General features: G+C 52.7%; 1 protein-coding gene across 4 annotated transcripts in view; it reads right to left on the reverse strand.

Annotated features, from left to right (window-relative positions):
• Positions 1-283: 283 nt before the first annotated feature.
• Positions 284-21,667, reverse strand: part of ADAMTS14 (ADAM metallopeptidase with thrombospondin type 1 motif 14) — an 86,721-nt gene continuing 65,337 nt past the window's right edge. For 2 of the 4 annotated variants that reach the window (XM_004049549.5, XM_019035519.4), the window contains exons 12-22: positions 20,969-21,144; positions 18,584-18,717; positions 18,076-18,199; positions 16,958-17,038; positions 12,278-12,441; positions 10,614-10,782; positions 10,033-10,165; positions 8,252-8,459; positions 4,159-4,288; positions 3,965-4,075; positions 284-2,366 (exon numbers count right to left, since the gene is read on the reverse strand). In XM_004049549.5, coding sequence (XP_004049597.5) covers positions 1,873-2,366; positions 3,965-4,075; positions 4,159-4,288; positions 8,252-8,459; positions 10,033-10,165; positions 10,614-10,782; positions 12,278-12,441; positions 16,958-17,038; positions 18,076-18,199; positions 18,584-18,717; positions 20,969-21,144 — 1,924 coding nt within the window. In that variant the 3' untranslated portion in view covers positions 284-1,872. The remainder of the gene's footprint in view (positions 2,367-3,964; positions 4,076-4,158; positions 4,289-8,251; positions 8,460-10,032; positions 10,166-10,613; positions 10,783-12,277; positions 12,442-16,957; positions 17,039-18,075; positions 18,200-18,583; positions 18,718-20,968; positions 21,145-21,667) is intronic. The other 2 variants (XM_063710021.1, XM_063710020.1) reach the window with 1 other exon arrangement.

Consider the following 21,667-nt stretch of genomic DNA (forward strand, 5'->3'; position numbering starts at 1 on the left):
AGGTTGAGAATTTCACAATAACCTGAAATAAAGTGTTGTCCTGGAACTTGGGCCTCAGAGAAACAGGAGATTCAGTAGCCAAGAAACCAGTGGCAACCCTGTGTCCCACCCGGCAGTGCCGCAGCAGGGCATGGGTGGAAAGGTGGAGGGACAGGAGACAGCCACAGTGAGCTGCGCCCCCACCCCCAGTTCTCTTGCTACAGCCCAGCCCTCAACCTTCGAGCTCTGGCTTCATTGTCCCCTTCCCATAAATCAGAGAGAGAAAAAGAAACACACACACAACTTTTTGGGGTCCAACGGCGATGTTAATAAATACATAAAATTTTAAAGATCTGGATTTCCAAGGCACAAGAGTTTAACACAGGCCAGGCTGGTTCTCACAGGAATGACTCCATGTGTGCCCCAGCATCCCAGGGAGGGGAGGGCAACAGGGGGAGGACGGGGAGCCCCCCAGGACCTCCACTCTCCAAAGGGGTTGCAGGCCAGGGGCCCACTACTCATGTTCCTCCAGGCTGGCTCAGAAAAGCCCCCTTGCCTTGGGGAAGGAAGAAGTGAGAAGCACCTCTATTACCTTGCAGGAGTTTAGGAGACATCCTCCAAGACCCCGGAGGTGTCCTGGGACCCCCTGCCACTTCCTGAGAGCCAGAGGATCTAAGGCTGTTACCTGTCCCTTGGAGGTAGCATGGCCGGCAGCTGAACCCAGCTCAGGCCCTTACAGCACCGTGGGTGAGTGTGTCTTCCCCACTCCAGCACCAGGCCAGGGGCTGGCACCCTGCCCTGGGGCACTTGGCCTGGGTGGCCCTTGTCATCTCCAGGGCCAGGCTATGAGTGGACTCTGGTCCTCAGTCCTGGGGTCCGACCACGCCTAGGAGAACCACACACTCTGGCCCAGCTTGAGCCAGGTAGAAGATGAAGATGTCCGACTCCAGCAGGAGCGATCTTTGGAGAAGGGCAATGATTGAAGGGACAGCCTGAGAAATCGTGTTCCCTCTGTGTCCCACAGACTCCCCTTCCAGGCTGAGAGTGATAATTGAAGTTGCCATCCTGGTGGAGCCAGGGGGTGAGCACCAGTTTGGAAATCCCTGGATGCTGAGGACTTGGGGTCCAGGGTGTCCTGAGCCCCCTTCTCTGGTGGGCTGGGGTGAGATTGGGGGGCCAGTCTGTAATCTGGAGTCACTAGAAGTAACACTAGTGACATCTGCAAGGCCAGAGTATGGCCATGAGCACCATCTTCTGGCCAGCAAAGACAAACTGGCCTCTGCTGCCTGGCCTCAGCTGGTGGAACTGCATGGAGCTCTTGGCTTCCAGGAGCTGGGCCTGCGATCACCTTGTGTCCCACCTGCTCCAGCCCTGCAGCTGGGAAGCCTCATGCCACATTCCCAGGCCCCCCTCCTCTCGGCCTGGCTGTGAACAGTCCCCCACCTACCCTGGCTCTGCTTTGCCTTTCTGGGGAGAGGGGCCAAATATGCAGGGCCTCCACAGGGGTCCTCACAGTTCCGGGAAGGCAGGCAGCCCTGACAGCTTCCAGCTACAGACCAGCCGGGATTCAGACCTGCCCGGGCCCAGGGTCTGTGAGGAGGGAGCAATAGTTGACCCTGGTCTTGGCAGGGGAGACCAATAGGGGCCCTGAGAGGGTCAGTCCCACCGGGGGCAGCTTGCTGAGGTATCTCCGATTAGGGCTTTCCCTGATCTTTGTCTTCCTCCCACCCCGCTTTGTGGGGTAAAGAGCATCACAGCCCCAAACGAGAAGAAGGCGAATGATTTAAAATGAAGTCTGTGCTTGCACCTGCCCTGCTATGTGTGTCCTCTGAGCTGGGAGTCACGGGGCAGTACACAGAGTGTAAACGTGCCGGTGGGATGGCAGGGCACAGCTCATGTCACCGGGGAGGCAGCAGGGAGGCTGGTGCCAGGATGCCTCAGGTCTTCTCCAGGTTGCCCTTTGTCCTCAGGGACTGGCATAGGTGTCTGAGTCCAGCCCCAAGGCAGCCCCCCGGGGGTGGTAGGGGAGATGCTCCAGGATGCTCCAGGGATCCGTGTCTCAGGGGCAAAGGGATGCTGGGTCCCTGGGGAGCTTGTATCCAGAGCTCCTGGGAGCTGTGTGGCTCGGCCATGCTGATGGTCCTCTGATCCCGTTGGCTTTCCAGGAGGCTCCGCAGCATCTGCAGGGTCCTGGGGTCCTGGTAAGGGGCTTCCAGTAGTGGAGAAGGGGGGCAGTGAGGTTGGGCCAGGGTCTGGGCCAGGGTTGGGGCCCGAGGCCTTCTTGATGCAGGACACACAGCAGAGCCGGTGGTAGCCAGGAATGGAGCAGTAGCGATCGAGCACTTCCATCTGGCAAAAGACAGACCTGTCTCCCATGCAGGGCTCCGCTGCACACACAGCACAAGGACAAGGATGGATGCAATGTGGGGATGCCTGTCAGTCAGGTGGCCCCGCCTCCCACTCACCCACTGACTGCCCACCCTCCACCCCCGCCCCTGCTGGACCCACTATAAAGCTTTTTCCCAGGGTGGGGGCTACAGAGCCACCTGACGGGAGAGTGAGCCCTGACTACATGGAAGAGGAAGTAAAATCCCCTAGAGCAGCAGATCTCAAAGTGATGTCAAGGTCCAGGCTCTACCACTTAAAAGTGTGAGGCCTTTGGCAAGTCACTTCAACCCTCCAAGCCTCAGTTGCTTCACCTATAAAATGGGGCTGATGTTGACCCTTACCAGTGAATAATAACATTGCAAACAACATCTTTAAAGCACCTGGCGAAGATAAGTGCTCATTACACTAGTTTGCTTTGCACAAAATATCACACCTTTCTGTGATAACTCCATATAGGCTTCTCCAGGCAGAATGTGAAGGCAGGAGCTTTGCTTTCTACTAATTTTTGCCAGAGAGAGAGAGAGAAAGAGGGAGGTGGGAAGAGTGGGACGGACAGAGGGAAAGAGAGACACAGGTGGAGGGTCAGGCTTAGGGGAACAAGAGAAAGATCAGAGAAAAATGGAAAGCCAGTGGCCTCTAGATGGCGCCAGATTTCTGGAACCAGAATCGGAATCGTCCTTTGCTTTGGGAAGGAAGAGGGCAGGAAACCCAGGCACTCCCCCAGTCAGAACCTCAGCCTAGGAGCAGAGAAGTAGAAGATTGGAGGTAGAAGGTCCTTTAAGGACATCTAGTCAGAACCCTATCTTACAGATGAGGTCACTAAGCTCAGAGAGGTTAAGGAATTTGCAGCCAACTGGTCCTCTAACTAGGAGTTAGGGTCTTTGATCTTTCTGCTACTCATCTTGCCAGACCCTGGTCCTAGGGAGGGTGAGGAAGGAAAAGAGAGATGGAACGTAGGAAAGGAGTGAAGAATCTACAGCCTGGCACGTAGCAGTTGCTCAGTAAATATCTATCCGTGGGTGGATGAATGGAAAGATGGGAGGATGAACTGAATCATGGGGCTGAGAGAAATTGCTAGGCCTATTGTTACTGGAAGCTGACAGCCAGACAGGAGTGCACGCATTCTCTCATCCAATTATCTCACCAGCCCTATAAAGGCAGCTCATATCTACAAGTGCTTGTCTGAAAATCTTGGAACCAGATATAGTTCAGAATTCAGAACTTTTGGGATCAGAAACATTATATTCTGTGTTTATATTATAGAACATCCTCAATGGAGCCTGAGATATCACCTTGTAACTAAATACGGCTAAATTTCTATATCAAAAGAATAAATGATCTCATTAGTTCAGGTCAGATTTTGCTGCCAGGTAAGTTTGCACCAAACTTAGAAATAAACATTTTGGAATTGCAGGCAACGGCTCATGGACCAGTAGAGCCTCCTCCCCACTTCACAACTGAGGTATCTGAGGCTCAGGGAGGTGAAGGTCACACAGACAGCTACAAGCTGGGTTTGCTCCACTGAGTGGCCCATGCTGCAACACCAGGGCCACTGAAAGGTCTGGGGAGCAGGGTAGGGTCCATAGACTGTACTTACTTGATGATATCTTGTTAATGGGATGTAGGGGTCCAGATTGTGGCACCCACTGCCCCTCTGGCGTCCCAAGTTCCCAGACATCGGCCCTCACCGTGGAGTTCTGGCGATTTCCTGTGAGCAGGAAGAAGCAATTCTAGTATTTGGGACTTTGGCCCAAGGGACTGGACCTGGCCTCCCCATGCCCTCTGGCTCACCTCCACAGGCGGGCAGGCTGCAGACCTGGACAGTGTCTGGCCTATCCCCCTCGCAATGCCCGAGGCTGTTGGCGTTGGTTCTGCACACCACCTGCCGCTGCTGGATGCCCTCTCCACAGGTGGCAGAGCACTGCCGTGGGTGGGTCAGTGCCAGGCATAGCGGCCGGGGTCAGGGTAGGTGGAGAGAAGAAAGACGAGTCAGTGAGCTCAGAGCCCAGCCAGTGCCCGGGGACAGAAAGGGTACAAAGGAGAGCACCAAGTCTTCACTTGACCAGAGGGACATGCAAGGACTGCTTCTAAGGAGCCTCAGTGGGACACTGTACCTGTTGCCAAATAGTCCTGATACCAATGGTGAAGAGCCATTGCCCTGAGCCTAGAACTCCATGGGCCTTTCCACAATCTAAACAGTTAATCTCTGGCTCAGGAGGGAACCTCTGGGACCCCGTTCCCTACTACCATCTGCATGCACTGTGTCTGGTCTGTGCCTGGGTTCTTTAATATTTTGTGTATCACTCTAGCAAACTCCCCTGTTGCAATCCACTACATGGTGTGACCTGGGCAGGTGGATTGATGTGATGATATCCTATTAACAGGATATAGGGGCCTGGATTATGGCTTCTGCTACCCCCACCCCTGGTTCAATGTCTTACTCTGTAAACAGAGAGCTGGGCGACAGGGTCTCCATGGACCCTCCTCTGACTAGCTCTGATAGTCAATAATCTTGTGACTCGATTTACCAAACATGGGCCTGCAGAAGTATGTTCAAAAGTGTCTTCTTCCCTGACGGAGCAGGGTGCGGGTACAAGGAGCAGGAGGCACCAGAGGACCGAGGACCACCGTTTGCAGGGGGTGGCCACACACATCGTCCCCTGGACCTGACCCACTCTTACTCTGACAAACAGGGAATGTGGAGGTCCTCAATGGAGGGGCAGGGACTCCAGGAAAGCAGCACTGCCCAGTGTGACTGGGTCACCTTTTAGATGCTGACCACAGCCTTACTTATCTGGAAGGAGAGGAACTTGCAGGACCTCACTTCCCACAATGGAGCATGTGACCACTGAGACACAAGGGTCATGGGGCCACACAGAACTACGAGACAAACACGGCTCATCCTCCCAGGATGAATCATTACAAACAGCAGCTAACAGCTCCTGACTGCTCAGTCAGTCTCATAAGGGGCTGTGAAAGTTGATTATATGAATAGGGTCATACTTGTCACACCCAACTAAATCAGAGTTGAGGGACCAGGGGAAAAAGCACTCAGGGCACCTAGCACCTGCTCCAAGAATTAAATTTTCCACAGGGCCAGCTGCTGAAACAGGCTGATGTAATTCCAAGACCAGTTTTACCTAGCAGCTGCTGAAACAACCTGCTGTGACTCCACGGCTAGTTTTCCATAGCACCATCACTCACCAGTCAGAGCTTGCCAGCTCCCAAAAGCTTGTCTAGTGCCAATGAGTTGGTGTTCAACACAATACATATCATGTCTCTTTCTAATAAAACCCCCAACCTTTCCTTTGTTCTTTGGACATACTGAAGACCACCCGGTCTCTGTGTATGCCTTGAATTGCAATTCTTACTTAATAAAAGTTAAATTTAGAGATTCATCTCTATATTTTGCTTATTGCGACAGGGCCAGTATCTTCCACTATCTGCCATCTCTCTGTTACTTTTATCTGTGGGGTCCTTTGAAGATCAGCAATCTATATTATATCAAAACAAATGAAGCTATATATTATGGAGACATATAAAATGCATGAGTTGTGTGTGGATTTTTGGTTCTTTACAAATATTCATAATGCAATATTTCAAAATACAGAAAAGTATGGAGTTATTCACAAAACCCTATCCAGATGCCACCACCAGCCTTAATAAATGAGCATCCCAGAATATTTTCAAATTGTGTTGTGTCCCTCTAAACATTAAGGAAATGACATCCATTGGAAGTGCTTTTTTACTTCATACTGAAGTACTTTTTCTCACCTAAATGTATTCTCTATAACAGAAGTTTATCTATTTTGGTAAGTACAGTTCAGGCCTGTTCATTTTTCTTGTTGTATAGTACTGTATTGTATGAACAGACCATGATTTTTGTCCAATCTTCTATAGATAAACATTTGAGATACGTCCTAATGTTTTGCTGTTACAATAAGCATCATTGTGATCAAATGAGGTTTTTTAAATTGGGGTAATATCTATATAACATAAAGTTTGCCATCTTAACTAATTTTTTCTTTTTTTGAGACAAAGTTTCGCTCTTGTCACCCAGGCTAGAATACAATGGCGTGATCTTGGCTCACTGCAACCTCTGCCTCCCAGGTTCAAGCAATTCTCCTGCCTCAGCCTCCCGAGTAGCTGAGATTACAGCCATACACCAGCCACCACACCTGGCTAATTTTTGCATTTTTAGTAGAGACGGGGTTTCACCATGTTGGCCAGACTGGTCTTGAACTCCTGACCCCAGGCAATCTGCCTGCCTTGGGTTCCCAAAGTGGTGGGATTACAGGCGTGAGCCACCGCGCCCAGCCCATCTTAACTATTTTTAAGTCTATGGTTCAGTGGCATTAAGCACATTCACATTGTTGTACAATCATTACCACCATCTGTTTCCAGAACATTTTCTTCTTTCCCAACTGAAACTCCTCGCCTATTAAACACTAACCCCTCATTCACCCTCCACCAGCCCCTGGAAATCACCAGCAAAGTGCCCTCATGGAGTGTTTGTCCTTACATGTCTGGATGTCTGGCTTATTTCTTTTATTTTCTTTTTCTTTTTTTTTTTTTTTTTGTGAGACAAGCTCTTGCTCTGTCACTCAGGCTGGAGTGCAGTGGCATGGTATGGTCATAGCTCACTGGAGCCTTGACCTCGTGGGCTCAAGCAATCTTCCTACCTTAGCCTCCAGAGCAGCTGGGATTACAAGCACACACCACCACGCCCAGCTAACTTTTTACATTTTTTGTAGAGGCAAGGTCTTGCTATGTTGCCCAGGCTGGTCTCGAATTCCTGGGCTCAAGCGATCCACCCACATCAACCTCCCAAAGATCTGCCCACCTCAGCCTCCCAAAGTGTTGGGATTCCAGGCATGAGCCACTGCATCCAGCTTGGCTTGTTTTACTTGGCATGATGTTCTCAATGTTCACATCAAATGAGTATTTAAAAGAAAACCCAAGACAATTTCGTCAAGGCAATTTCCCCAAGGTAACCTCCAGGGTCTAAGCCACAGAGCACCCAGATAACTAAGCAGCCTTACTGCTATCTCCCTTTTGCTACCCTGACCGTCTAACACTCAACCTTCCACAGCACCGTCAGAGTGATCTTTACAACCTGAAATCAGAGCTTGTAATGCCCATGTTAAAAGGCTTCCCTGGTTTCCCATTGCTCTTAGAATACATGCAAACCCCTTGCAAAGCCTGTAGCCATGGACCCCCGCCTGCCTCCCCAGTGTTATCTTGCAGCCCCTATCCCTCCCAGTCAGCTCCAGCCCCACTGTCCTGTTGGTTTCTGGAACATTGTAAAATTGTTCCTGACTTGGTCTCTTCCTGTGGCTTGTCCCTCTGGTCTCAGCTTGAGCAACACCTCCTCAGAGAAGCCCTCTGACCACCCTCCATCCTCCACCACATTGACCCGCTACTCCCCACCCAGCTCCGACTGCAGTCTGTCAGTGCTTGGCTGTGGGTTGACTGTCTAATACGTTTCCCTCACAGGACTGTGGGCTGCACGAGGACAAGAATCAGCTCTGTCTGGTTGATGCTAGGTTCCCTCATTCTTAGTACAAGGTCTGGCATATAGCTAGTGCTCAGCAAGTATTTCTGGAATGCAAGAGTGTACTTCAGTCTGCTCATCTGGAACACAGGGACATGAACCCATGCCTCCCGGCACTGTGTGAAGCTTACTGGCAATAATGAATGAACATGAAGGCCTAGCACAGAGCCACGGCCCAGGGTACGTAGGAGCTATTCTACTTTAAGGAAAACAAAATTTGATGTATGGGGAGCCATTCAAGCAGAAACTCTCTTGCCTGCAGGGAACACCAAAAAATCCCTCAGACCCACCTCCTCCCCAAGCCCCTCCCACCTCCTGAGGACAAGTCACCTGGGACCAGGCTCCCAGCCTCCACTGGGCTGGGCAGGGCACTCGGAGACACGGCCGTCGGGCCTCAGGCCGGTCCCTGGCGCAGGCTTTGGCCGGCATGGCCTTGTGGGTTCCATTGGAGAGGGGCAGCAGGCACTGTATCCCCCGTGTCTGCACCCCCAGCTTCCCACAGCTCCGGCTGCAGGCACCCCACTCCTCCGTCACCCACCTGGAAACAGGGTGAAAGGAGAGGAGGTGAGACCAAGGGGACACTTCATCCCAGAGGACACTTTCTATCCCCAGACAGCTGCAGGCAGGAGCCAGAGAGTGGGTTTGGGTTTCAGAATGTTTGAGGCCTAGGACAACTGTCCACCCGGCTCTGCAGCTACTGGGTATGTGACCTCAGGATGGGCACTCTTCTCTCCTGCTGTGTCTCGTCTGAAAAACAGGCATGATGTGTATTTAAATCCTAGCACCCTGCATGTCCTTGAGCAAGCTATTAGCCTTCTAAGCCTCAGTTACCCCATCTTCACATCACGATTACTTCAAAGCCACACACATATTTGAGTGTCCACTGGCGCAAGCACTGTCCTGGGTGCTGAGAAGCATCAGGGCACAAAACAGATCAAACCACACTTTCAAGGCAGATCCCCCAATTTCCCATGGGGCTCCTGGGACAAGAACACTGTTACTGTCACCATCATCATCCACAGAGCTTCCACATAGAGTAGCTATGCTGGTGGCCTGCAAGTGTCTTTTAGCCACTGAGCAACTTCCAACAGCATCTTAAGCGCATGCCCACTGGGTGCATTAGAGGAAACAAAACTGCTCTGGTGAGGATGGAAGGAGGGAGAGCCTCGACTCCTACTCCTCCCTGGGTTCCCAAGGCATCTTTTAGTCACTTCCAGGCAGGTTTCCTAAGTCAACCTCTTCCTTAAAACCCCAAAGGGGTAGGGGCTGGGGGACACCGGCCAGGAACTCAGGCAAAGCTAACCCTGCATGTTCTGTGATTACGGGCATTTGTGGGAAAATCAGTCTGAATAACAATACAAAGGAACAAGTGAAAGAGAAGCACAGGGGGCTGGTTATGAAGCTGTCTTGGGCAGAGGAGGGGCTGGTTATCATGGCCTGGCCTGGGCACAGACAGGGAGGCCACAGCAGCCTCTAGCGCTGGCCACCGGTTCCCACCCTTGCCCCGATTACATGCCCAGCCCTGGAGTTCCCCCAGCCCAGGGGAGCAGAAACTGACGAGACCCAGGCAGCACCCTACGCCTACCAGGGAGGACTCCTGGGGAAGCAGAAGGATGGGCGAGGCCCTCTATGGCTGCTACCAGCCAGCCACCCTCGGCCTCAGTCTGCTTGGGGTGTACTAGGGAAGTCTGGTGGAGGCTGAGGAGGTCTTGAGGCCGGCTCTGCAACAGGTTCAGAGGCCTGGCCATGAGCCCTCCACCAGGCACAGCTCTCTCCTCTCCCCAAAGGCTCTCCCCCAAATAATCCCAAGGTCATCCTTGTGCTCAGAAGAGCATGTAGCCTCAAGTCAGGGAATCCCAATTAGGGGCTGGACCATGGCTGGGGGCTGGCAGGCTGAGCCATGTCTCTGGACTCCTGACAATCAGGCAGAGAAGAGGTAGAGGTCAGCATCCTGGCCTGGGCCTGGAGCCCAGAAGCACTGAAAGTTGTGTTGCCTACATGGTCGTGTCTCCATAACCCAGTGCTGAGGGGAGCAGGCTCAGCAGCCCCGCTGCCTGGGGCCCGGGCTAGGCATAGAACCAGACTCCCCGTCCCTCCCTGGGAGCACTCACACAGGCTGAGAGCACGGGTGCTGGTTGCAGCGCCGGCGGATGGGCTTGGGCCTCTTCTTGTGGTCACACAGGTGCCGCTGCACCATGTGGTGGTCTCGTCTGCGCCGGCAGCCGTATTTGGTGAACTGGATCCCTATGGGGTGGGCAGGCTGCCGTGGGCCTAGTCCAGCCAGGCCCCCCATTGCCCTGGTGGGGCCTCAGGGGCAGTACCTGTGGAGAGCCTTGTGGGCCAATACCACCTCCCTCTGCCTATGCCCGCGCCTGCCCAGGTCACTTTCTGAGGGACACCTTCCTGATCAGCTCCATCTCGCTGGTGAGAAGGTGGCTCTGGACAGCTGTCTGTCCCCACAGTGGGTGAGCTCTTTTAGGGTAGAAGCTCTGCCCGGATATGGCTCTAGCACCCCCAGCCTCATCCCAAAGGCCCTGCCCAAAACGGGCTTCCACACACTGGAGATCTTCAAGGAGAAACTGAGTCATAAGCAAGGACACATCAAATGGAGACAACATCAGTCCCCCACCCCTGCCTCTCAAGGGATCCTGGGCTGCCCCAACAAAGCACTGGCGGGTCAGGGAACCGATACCTCCTCCACAGGCCTTGCTGCAGGGGGCCCAGCTCTTGAGCGCCCACTCATAGGTGTCCATCTCCTCCAGGAGCACATTGTTGCTCCCGATGAGGGGCAGCAGGTCCTCATGGATGACGTACTTGTAGGCCAGGCTGCTGCGGGGGCCACCCTCAGTTGGGGGGAGAGCCTGAGGGGAGATGGGGAGCTGGCACAGGACCAGAGAAAGAAGCAAGGGCGGCATGCACTGGGAGGGGAGGGGCCGAAGAGAAGGCCTTAGGGTCGGAGCAGAACCTGTGAAAGCTAGGATGAGGTTGTGCCCAGCATGGCTGGGGTATGGTAGGGGGTTGGATTCAGACCAGCTGCCATGGGACAAACTCAGGCTGGACACCTGCTGTGTGCCAGGCCCAAGGGCAGCCACTGCACCTAGGAATGCTCTTCCCTTTCATAGACCTAAGTTCTGATGGGAGGGCAGGGCTGTCTGTCTGTCTGTCTGTCTGTTCTGCTCACTGCAGCATCCACACTGCCTGACTCTAGAAGGCAGTTAATAAGAATGGTTCGGATACTGACCCTCATCAAATATATGACTTGCAAGTATTTTCCCCCATTCTGCAGGTGGTCTTTTCCTTTCCTTGATAATGTCTTTTGATGCACTTAAGTTTTCAATCTTGATGAAGTCCAATGTATCTATTTTTTCTTTTGCTGTGTATGCTTTTAGTGCTGTCGTATCTAAGAATCTAAGGTCATAAAGATTTGCCCCTCTGTTCTTTTCTAAGAGTTGTATGGTTTAAGCTCTTATATCTAGGTCTTTGATCTATTTTGAGTTAATATTTGTGTATGGTGTGAGGAAGGGGTAGAACTTCATTCTTTTGCATGTAGATATCCAGGTGTCCCGGCACCATATTTTGAAGAGACTATTCTTTCCCCATTGAATGGCCTTGGTACACTTGTTGAAAATCACCTGGCCATAGATGTATGGGTTGTCAACAAATATAAGGTGAGTCAAAAGTATATGCTGGATTGAATTGATATGCTGACACCAATAGGCCACAGAGCCTGTCCTCCAGGAGCCCCCCAGCTGGTGAGGGTGACACCAGGAACAAAGCCCATCCAAGGTAACCCTGCCACCAGCCAGTGCTGAGGGCACCACGGACAGAACTCCTCATGGTCTCGTCTGCTGGGTTAATCCCTACTCCACAAGCCCTGGCCCATGCTCTAGGAAGGGGGGTATGGGCAGAGATGTGCCCCAGTCAGGCTCTTGTCCCCTTTTCAGGAGGCTGGAGCCCCTGGATCAGCTGCCTTAAAGACCCGAGGAAGCTGCTCCTGGACTCCCTTGCCAGCCATGCTATGATGCACACAGATGTGGGATTATGCCAGGATGACCCAGCCCTGCCCAACCTCCCTCCAGGCTCCATTTCCAAGACTGCCTTAAAGAGAGCAGGCTCCCTGCATGTAACATCTGGAGTCTGACAGTGAGGAGACAACTGTCTTTATCTCTCCTCACTTGCCATCCTGCAGGCTTTTAAGCACAAATGAGGAGCTAACCCCAGGATGGAAGGTGCCTTGCCCTTGCCCAGGCTCCTAAAGACACCAGAACGGTGGCACGCTGGCTTGGCAGCAGATGTAGCGAGCTAAGGGGACAAGTAGGGTGGGCAGGGGTTGCCATCGCACAGAGTGGGGCTCACCAGGATGGCAATGGCTTCAGGCAGGGGCCCGCTGGTCTTGAGGCTTTCCTTGGCATCCTCCACCGCATCCTCCCACTCCAGGCCCATGGCGGTGAAGGTCCGGCTTGTGGCTTCCTTGCCCTTGGGGTTGAGGATGAAGCTGCCGGTGACCTGGTTCTTCACCACTGACCGGTGAGGGGAGAGGGTCACACAGATTTCTGCTCCTCTCCACAGGGGGCGGGCCATGAATATGAAATTCAAGGCCTTCCCAGTGAGCCTTCTGGGCTCCTGTCCACCGGCCTTTCCTTCCCACCCAAGCCCTCCCGAGTCAGACAGGTCAACACGCTCCCTGTCAAACCCGCATGCACGCACACACACACACACACACACACACTCTTGCTGCCTCTGGATCCTAGTGCACACCATTCCTCCCACCTTTACTGCCTTCCTTTCTTCCTGCCTAACAAACCTCTACCCATGGTTGAGGCTCAGCATAATCTCCTCTCCTCCAGGGAGTTTTCTTTGGTTGCCCAGTCCTCAGGGATTCTGCCCTCCCTAGAATTTCTATAGCAGAGCATAGAGGCTGAGAGTACAGACTCTGGAGTCAGATTGACGGTGAGGAAACTACTCAGCCCCACTGTGCTGCCTCAGTTTCACCATCTGTAGAATGGGAATGATAATTGTACCCAGTTCACAGGGCTGCTGCTGCCCCAGGAGGATGATAGAAATCCCCGCGCCCCACGACTGAGGCTCTCAGGACAACGAAAAGAGTTCATAAACATAGCCAGCTTGGCAAGTAGTGATGCGCAGTGGGCACTATCGCTAGACCACCAGAAAAGTACTGGACTTTTGGCACTGCTGTGATTGCAGATGCCACACCTCTCCCAGCGGCCTGTTGGCTCATCTCCATCTTGGTGTCCTCAGCCCAGCACAGGGCCTGGAACAGAGGCAGAGATTTTAAAAATCCATAAATTTCTACCCCTTAATGTCCCAGTCAGTGAGTAACTCACAACTTATTACCAGAAGACCCCGGGAGGCAGGTGGGTGGGAGACACGTAGATGCCAACACCTGGCCAAGGCCCCTGAGTGGTACCTTTGGCCACCCTGGACTTCCTAGGGCCCAGCACCCTGAGACCCAAGCCCCTTAGCCAAGTAGGGAGGGCAAAGGCTCCAGAGCCTTGGGGTGTCCAGGTGGAAGGGCCCACAGAGCTCCCACCTGGGACAGATTTAAATGGTCATAACTGTCATATAAGAGCTAAGGATCCGAGAACACTAACTATGTGCCAGTCACTCTGCCAACTGCGTCAGTTCAATCCTTAAATACATCCTAAGGGCTGGGCTATTGTTAATACAGATGGGGAATTGGAGGCTCCTAGACACACAGTGTCCTGGACACACAGTGGGCTACAGTTGGAGCTGGGCCAGAGCCCAGGCACCCAGAGAGACAGGAGCAATGTAGGGGCAGGGTGAGGGTGGGGAAGAGGGGTGGAAAAAGAAGAGCCTTGCCCCTTCCTGGGAGGCTGCTGGAGAGATGCCCCTCTCCTCCTGCCCACCCAGGCCCCTCCCTCAGGTTCCCTGATTGCTCTCGGTCCCCAGCAGCTCCAGACTGTCTAAGCTAAGGCTGGGCAGCTCCTCAGGCCAGGTGCAGCCTCCAGTTCTCCCATTGCCTTTGACTGTGCCTGCACCTCACTGTAGCAGAGCCCTGATTATGCACCCCTCATTCCAGACAGTTGGGGGTGGACCACCATAAACTCTCCACTGTCCAGACCCAGTCCCGAATCCAGGCTCCACCACTGACCTGTTCTGTATCTAACCTCTCTCTGAGCCTCAGTTTCCTTTAACTGCAAAGCGGGAAAACAATATTCATAGATGGCCACGAGGCTTACTAAACATACGCATGAAAAGTGGCAGCTCATGGCCCAGCGCATGGGAGATATTAACGCGTGAGTTCTCCTTCTCTTCCCTACACTTCCTTTCAAAGACCCCATGTCCCCAATTCCAGGAGAGTCTAATGACAATGGACAGAGCCTCTCCCTTCATCGCCAGGGCTGCCACCTGTCCTGGGCCTCTACATATCCTGTTGGGTACACACACCCCTACACGGGCATGCACGTGCCTGCACACACTCACACACACATATTCACACGTTTTCACTGAAGGCCACTGTGCACCTCACACCTGTATAATCACACAACCTGTGCCAACTTCAGAGTTCAGCTCCTGGGCCGCCCCTGCTTCGCTCTCCCCACCACGCTCCCCGGAAAACTCTAACCTTTCAGGGAACTCACCCGACAAACAGGCAAGCAAGCCCGCACTCGGCCTGCCCCGGGTGCTAGCAGCCTCTGCCATGACCTCCACAGAAGACTAGTTCTTCCCTGGGGATGGAAGAACTAGATTTCTGGAGACAGCAGAGGGTGGAAGGGGCTGCTAATGTTCTGAAATCATCCCCAGGGGATGCAGTGTCCGTGAGCTCCACCTCTTCTTGGAATAGATGTCCCTTCTCTCCTTGCCCCTTCCCTCCCCCGGCCCCTAATTCCAGCACATTCCCCACAGCCAGGCAGGCACAGCAGGCAGGACTTGCCTGAACCAATGTCCTCTAACCTGGGCTCGCTGTGGTAGAGTGGCATGGCTGGCAAGGGAACAGGGCTGAGAGGCAGGAGACCTGGGCCCAGACTGGCTCTGCCCACACTCCTCATGGATGAATCAGGGCATACAGAGGCCCCCAATCCACTTTGGGTTTCAGTTTCCCCTTGTGCCTATGGCCTGATGGGACAATTCCCTTTCAGATGCCTTCAAGAATAGAAGTTTAGGAGCCCACTGGAGCTGTGTTAAGGGGAGGTGCCAATGCAGATGCATTCTCCAGGAAATGCAAGTTATCCAGGAAACTTTGAAGGTATTTACAAATTGCTATTTTGATGATAATCTAAAAATATGAATGGCAGCATTTGTGTGTGATGTGAGCCTGCCAAGAGATATGTGTTTTGTTTTTCCATTTATGATGAAATTGGCACCAAGCAGTGTGACTTGGCAGACGTAATAGGTAAGAGGGGCCTCTGTGACATTTCAAGGGGACATTGTGGCCTGCACGTCCTCTGCAAAGGGGTCTGAACACAGACACCACTGCCCAGTGTGGGAGAAGCAGCCTTCTGCCCACTTGCCACTGGGACCCTGCTCTGAACCAGGCTCACAGGGTTTGAACCGAGATATAATTCACATGCCATACAACTCACTCAAATAAGGTGTGCAATTCAGTGAAAAAAAATTTTTTTTTGAGACGCTCCTGCCTCAGTCCCCCAACTAGCTTAGGACTACAGGCATGCACCACCATGCCTAGCTGATTTTTGTATTTTTTTTTTTTTTTTTGTAGAGATGGGATTTCACCATGTTCCCCAGGCTGATCTCAAACTTCTGAGCTCAAGCGATCCACCCACCTTGGCCTCCCAAAGTGTTGGGATTACAGGCGTGAGCCGCTGCGCCCGCCCTGATTTTTAAGTAGATTCAGCCATTGCCACTGTCTAATTCCAGAACATTTTCATCGCCCCAAAAAGAAACCTGATACCCATTAGCCGTCATGCCTCTTTCCTTCCCCAGCCCCTGGCAGCCACTAATCTATTCTCTCTCTGTCTGTGGATTTGCCTCTCTGGACATGTCCATTTTTTGACAGCCAATTTAGTTTCAGCAAAAACGAAACAAAACATCACTCATATTATATTAATGGCCTTAATTTAAATTTATTAACTTATTGTGGTATTCTCACTTTTAATCGAGCCTGGCTTCATAGTTAGATAACTGTTACAAGCATAAGGGTGTCACCTCATTTAGTGGCTTGGTGTTTAAGTATGATTATAATGAGAATAATGTCAGGGCCTGTGTGGTAGACTGCAGAATGCCTCTACATTCCTCCTATTCCTCTATGCATGCTGCTTTGCACAGTAACTTCACCACTTCTACCATCAAGAGCTAGTCTATGTTTCTACCCCTTAAATCTGGGCTTGTCCATGTGATTTGGACTAATGGGACGCTAGAAAACATGACACAAGCCGTTCCTGAGGACAATGTGACAGATATAATGTGAATAATACTGGGTTAGCCTGTTGAGGACACAGCCCTGCCACCTCCATGACCCCAGCTGACAGCCAGTACCAACCACCAGACATGTGAGCGAGGCCATCCTAGACCAACCAGCTCCCAGAGACCTACCAGCTGAGGGCATCTGCATGACTTGGTCCAAGAAGACAAGTAGAAGAACCACCCCACAGAGCCCAGCCCAAACTGATGACCCATAGGACCGTGAGCTAAGAATTATTCTTGTTTGAAGCCACTAAGTTTTGGAGTGGTGTGTTAGGCAGCAAAAGCTGACTGATACACTCTGTGAACATGGCTTTCCTTTAACAGCCATCTATGTGCACAAGAAATTATTAACAGTAGTTGCCCTTAGGGAAGAAAACTGCCCCCAGGGTACAGGGGTAGAAAGGGGACTCTTTACTAGGTCCCCTTTTAGACCTTCTGAAATGTAAACCATGGAATGGGTTACCCATGCAGCATAAATTTAAAATAAAATGAAAAGGGGGTCTCTGCCCATTACTCCAGTTAGTACAATTCCACTTGTACTAGAATCTTGCCCTCTGGTCTCCCAGCTCCCCCAAGTCAGAGGGCAGGGCCTGGGGCCCTGCTGTCCCCTCCCAGCACCCCGGCACTCACCAATGCGGTGGGGGGACTTCTCCAGTGCCTCAATCTGGATGTGCCTGGCACCTGCTGGGATCTGCACCAGCTTGAGAGCTCCTGCCATGCACAGGGATCCAGAAGTCGTGAGCATCCTAAGCTGGTGGTCCCACTGCCCAGCATCCCCCACTCCCTCACTGGGCACCCAGGAACATCTCATTTGATCACAGAACCTCTCTGAATCTCTGTATCCTCATTTGTAAACTGAGGATGAGACCTTCTCCATGAGGGTGCTGGGAGGATCGAATGAGACGTGTCCTGTAAACTCTAAGGGCCTCCGTGTGTGTGAGAGCTGCTATTACTTCCCTCTTTCCTGACCTTCTTCCTCTCCCTCTCACTTCTGCCCTTCCCCCCCCTCTCTTTTTGCTCCTCTGACTCTCTCTCCCTGCTTCTTCTCACACCTTAAGCTACTTGCTACTGATGGGATTTAAATGATAAAGGCCATGAAGACTCCACATGACTGTCCTGAGCCCCCATGGCCCTCCCGACCCAAGGCCTGGACTTTCTCAGAGCCACCAACCTTGTCCCCAACAATCAAAGGTGAGACAAAGTGTAACATCTCCCAAGGGAAAATAGGCCCCATTTATACTAAAGTGTGAAGGACTGATATCTGGTTCTTTTCCACAGCAAATCTGGTCAGATTGGAGGTAGAGAGGAAAGTCAAGGAACTCAAAGATACCAGGAATTCAAAGCAGAAAGTGCCGCAGGTTTAAAAAAAAATGAGGAAGGAGAGAGGAAAAGAAAATTATCAGTCCAGTCTTGGCTACACCTTTAGACCTGTCTGATGCCTCCCTCCCACCAACAGCCCCAAGGTCCAAGGGATGGCCAAGCTCCCATCACAAAACATTACCTAGCGGGAAAATGTCTCTTGGAGCTCCTGGGCCCCAAACTCAGGGAGGAGCTTGCCTGAAAGATGAGGTGACTGGCTGCAGCACCTGGCTCACCAGCCTGGGCAGCCCAGGAAGGCCTGGAGATGGGCCCCAGGGCCCCTTCTCCCCACCCCAGACTGTGGCACAGTTCAAGGAGGGAGGGCCCCCTGAGGGACGGCAAGCACTCCAGTCGGCCCTCATCATCCCCCCAGCCCCAGCCCGGCTCACCTGCCTGCTTGGAGGCCTTGCCCAGCGTCCCCTTCACAGTCCTGCAGTGGGAGTTGTCACCCCCGCAGACTCCACACTTGTCATCCGCCTTCATGGACCCCACCTCCTTGTCACAGCCGACAGGCTGAGGCCAGAGGTGAGGTCAGTGGGAGGAGGCTCCCCTGCCCCCACCGCCACCCCGGTGCTCCCATTCCCATCCCCAGGCCCTGGTCAGGAGAGGACCTCTGGCCTGGGAGGTGTCCCTGGACAGGATTCTGGCACGAATTCACCGTGGGACCTGGGTGAGGTCTTACACTCGGCGTGATGAGGATTCTTGCCATCTCCTCTCCCTTCCAATGGGGCTGAGCAATAATTAGCCCCTTCCAGCACCCCAGGGCTATGCTGAGGACCAACAGGGTGTTGTGAGTGGGCCGGTGAGGCAATGCTCATCTTCCCGGGCAGGAGGGGCTGCAGTGCAGCCCTCCAATCTCCCTGTGCCAGTAGTCGGGGTGGCTGGAGGTGCACCCACCACACACTCGCCACGCGCACAGACGCTGTATGGGTCCCGGTAGCTGCAGCGTGTCCCATCGTGAACCACCTGGTTCATGAACACCACGTCCCCCGTGTCCGCCGACTGGCAGATCAGCTCACACTTCTGGGCGTCTGTAGGGAGAGGGACTATGCTGAGTCCCCAGCTGGGCTCAGAGAAAGTGGCCCAGGACAGATCAGTATGTGGTCCAGCCAGAAAGCTCCAGGGCCAGCTCTGGACAGTTGGGGGAGCACTGGGTGTGGCGCGGGGGCTGAAAATCCCTGCTGTGTCACTTATTAGCCATGTGACCTTGGGTAAATGCTCCGACCTCTCCCAGCCTTTGTTCCCTATTTTTATTATCCCTAATCAGTAAAATGCCACATCGGCTTACTGAGAAAAATCAAGTGATAAAGTAATAATAAGCCAACACTTAGTGAATGCTTACTATGTACTAGATATTTCTAAAACCTTCACATGCCCTTAAAATACAGCTTTAATGGCTTTTCATGAATTAACTCATTTAACCCTCTCAACACCTCAATGAGGTAGGTGCTAGCATTACAGAGGAGGAAATTGAGGACCAGAGAGGTTAAGGAACTTGCTCAAGTCCACACAGCCACACGATAAGTGGTTCAGCCTGGATTCTAACCTTAGCAGTCTGGCTTGAGTCCTGCTCTGACCCCTATAACACTTCACTGTGCACATGTATGACATGCATCTTAACATGTTTGTAAACACTAGAAGGCTGCGTGAAAAAAAGGCAGAAAAGTGGTCTGTATCTGGGTTTGCAAAATGGAGCAACAGTCAGGGAGAAAGAGAGTCCTTTCTGGTCCTAACAATTAAATGTTTCCTTCTTTATGTGGGCTATAGATATCCTAAAAAGGAGGTTCCAGAGCATATATAAACACTTACTGTGCTTCTTAGAAAAAAGGAGGTTGGGGGCTTAGCTAACTTCCTGGAACTCGTCTAACAGTCCTGGGAAAAACCCGAAGTCCAGCTGCCCCCACGGGCCTCCCAGCCCCTCCTCTCCCCAGCGCTGTGGTTGCTGGTTTGGTTTCTGAACGGATCTGGAAGGCTTTCAAACCAAGATTCCCTCAGCCAGTTACTAAGGAACCTGTTGGGCTCTGCTCTGGTCCCTGGGCTCCAGGACAGCTGGTAACTCCTTGTCTCCAGCATGAAGGACTCAAGTCTGGAGCCACAACCTCCAAGACCACCTTGGATTTCATCCACAGGAACCAGATTCCTAGAGGGACCTGGGTCTGGGGGAGCTCCAACCCAGGACAGGCAGGATCCTGACCCAGGCAGGCAGCTCTCTGGGCAGCAACAGAAGCTCTCTGGGCAGCAACAGTGCGAAGGGAGTGGTGAGCTCCCCAGAGTAGGAGGAATCCAAGCAGAGAGAAGACACCCCCTGCAAGGATGCTCTGGAAGAATCTGGCAATGACAGGCCTCGGAGGTCCCTTCCAACCTGAAGAGTCTGTCATTCTAGACCAGAGCTGAAGAGCTGACAGTTCTGGGGTGGAGCCCAGGCTCCAGGGAGGAAAGCCCGTCCTGATGGGAGCTGTCTGGGTCAAGAGTTGTGTGATGGAGAATGAGCATCTGTCCATGGAGGACCCATGGAGAGGCTGGCAGGGGAAGGCTGGAATCAGAGGATCATTGAGGGCTCTTCCAGCCGAGGCTCTGACTTGCCACGAATCCCAACCCTTCACTGGATGCTCTGCCGCTATGGAGCCATCACTGGAAACACTCAAAAACAGATGGGAACTGGCACCACTATGGTCCCCAAATTCAGACTCTTTACAGGAGTCCAGAAGTCCTGTGTATGTCCCAGGGCAGCCTAGAGAGTCGTTATGAAGATCCCACCAGATCCTATCTGCCTGCCTTCCAAAATCATCTCATCGACTCTGCTGAAACCACAACCCAATCAGTAAAACCTAAAAACACAGCGTGTAATAGGACTGAGCTCCTCAGGACACTGGTCATGCAACAGGAAGGGCGCCTGCACCTATATAATTCTTCTCCCTGCAGGTAGGGACAGAAGACGAAAGGCAGGCAACCCTAACAGCCAACACTGCTGCCGGCCTTGGCAACACCTGTGTGTGAAGTGTCCCTTCCTCAAGACACTTTCCTTGCATCTGCCAGAAAACTGTCATCATAAGTACACAAATCAGGGATGGCCTTGATGGGGATGATGACCCCAGAAGTATACCAAGAACAGGCCTACACAAGGGTATATGGTGAGCCTGCTGACTGCAGTGTCCCTTTTGGCACCCCCACTGTCCCTCCACCTTCACTGGTGTATGTAGGGGTGGGAGGCCCTGCCTGGGCACACACAGCCCCCGCAGATGCCTAAGGACATGGAGTGGGAGGGGGGTGGGGCCCACTCACCATCGTCAGGCTCGTAGGGCACCCAGCTGTGCTTGGCATTCTGGTGCACATAGTAGGAGTTGCGCTTGGCACACTGCTGGGCCCGGAAGTCCTCGTAGGTCCCAGGGCACTCCTCGCTGTTGCAGACCTGGTACTCGAACATGGGCCCTAAGCACGGGCGGCCTCCATAGGCTGGGCTGGGACAGACACAGAGAAATGGATGACCTTGCTGGGAAGGCTGGGGAGGGCCAGGTTTCCCACACAGCCACCAGGAGCAGCTCAGCCATTCATAATAGCATGACAAGGGCCTCCACTGACATAAACCAGAGAATGGCTCCCAGGGTGGGGGCTGTGGAGCTCAGCTGAAGAGCTATCCAGATCCTTCTTTCTCCCTGACTGCTTTACCCTTCAGACATACACCACCTATTCCACGGTGAGTGTGACAGACAGATGTACAGACTGACACAGGGACTGACTAACCCTCTCCAGCTGGACTGGAAGAGAAATCCATCTTATTCATCTTTGTGGGTGCCTTCAACTGTTTTGCAGGCCCTGGCATAGAGCAGGCCCCCATAAACGACTCAGCCTCTCCCATTTGCATCAACTTCCACTTAATATCATCATAAACTAAGGAGTGGTAAAAGAAACTTGGATTTGGAATCAGAAGAGCTGGCTTCCAAGTCCTGACCGTGCAACCTTGGCCAGGCCACTTAGCCTTGC

The sequence above is a fragment of the Gorilla gorilla genome, chromosome 8 (assembly GCF_029281585.2).
Source record: "Gorilla gorilla gorilla isolate KB3781 chromosome 8, NHGRI_mGorGor1-v2.1_pri, whole genome shotgun sequence".
Classification (NCBI taxonomy): domain Eukaryota; kingdom Metazoa; phylum Chordata; class Mammalia; order Primates; family Hominidae; genus Gorilla; species Gorilla gorilla.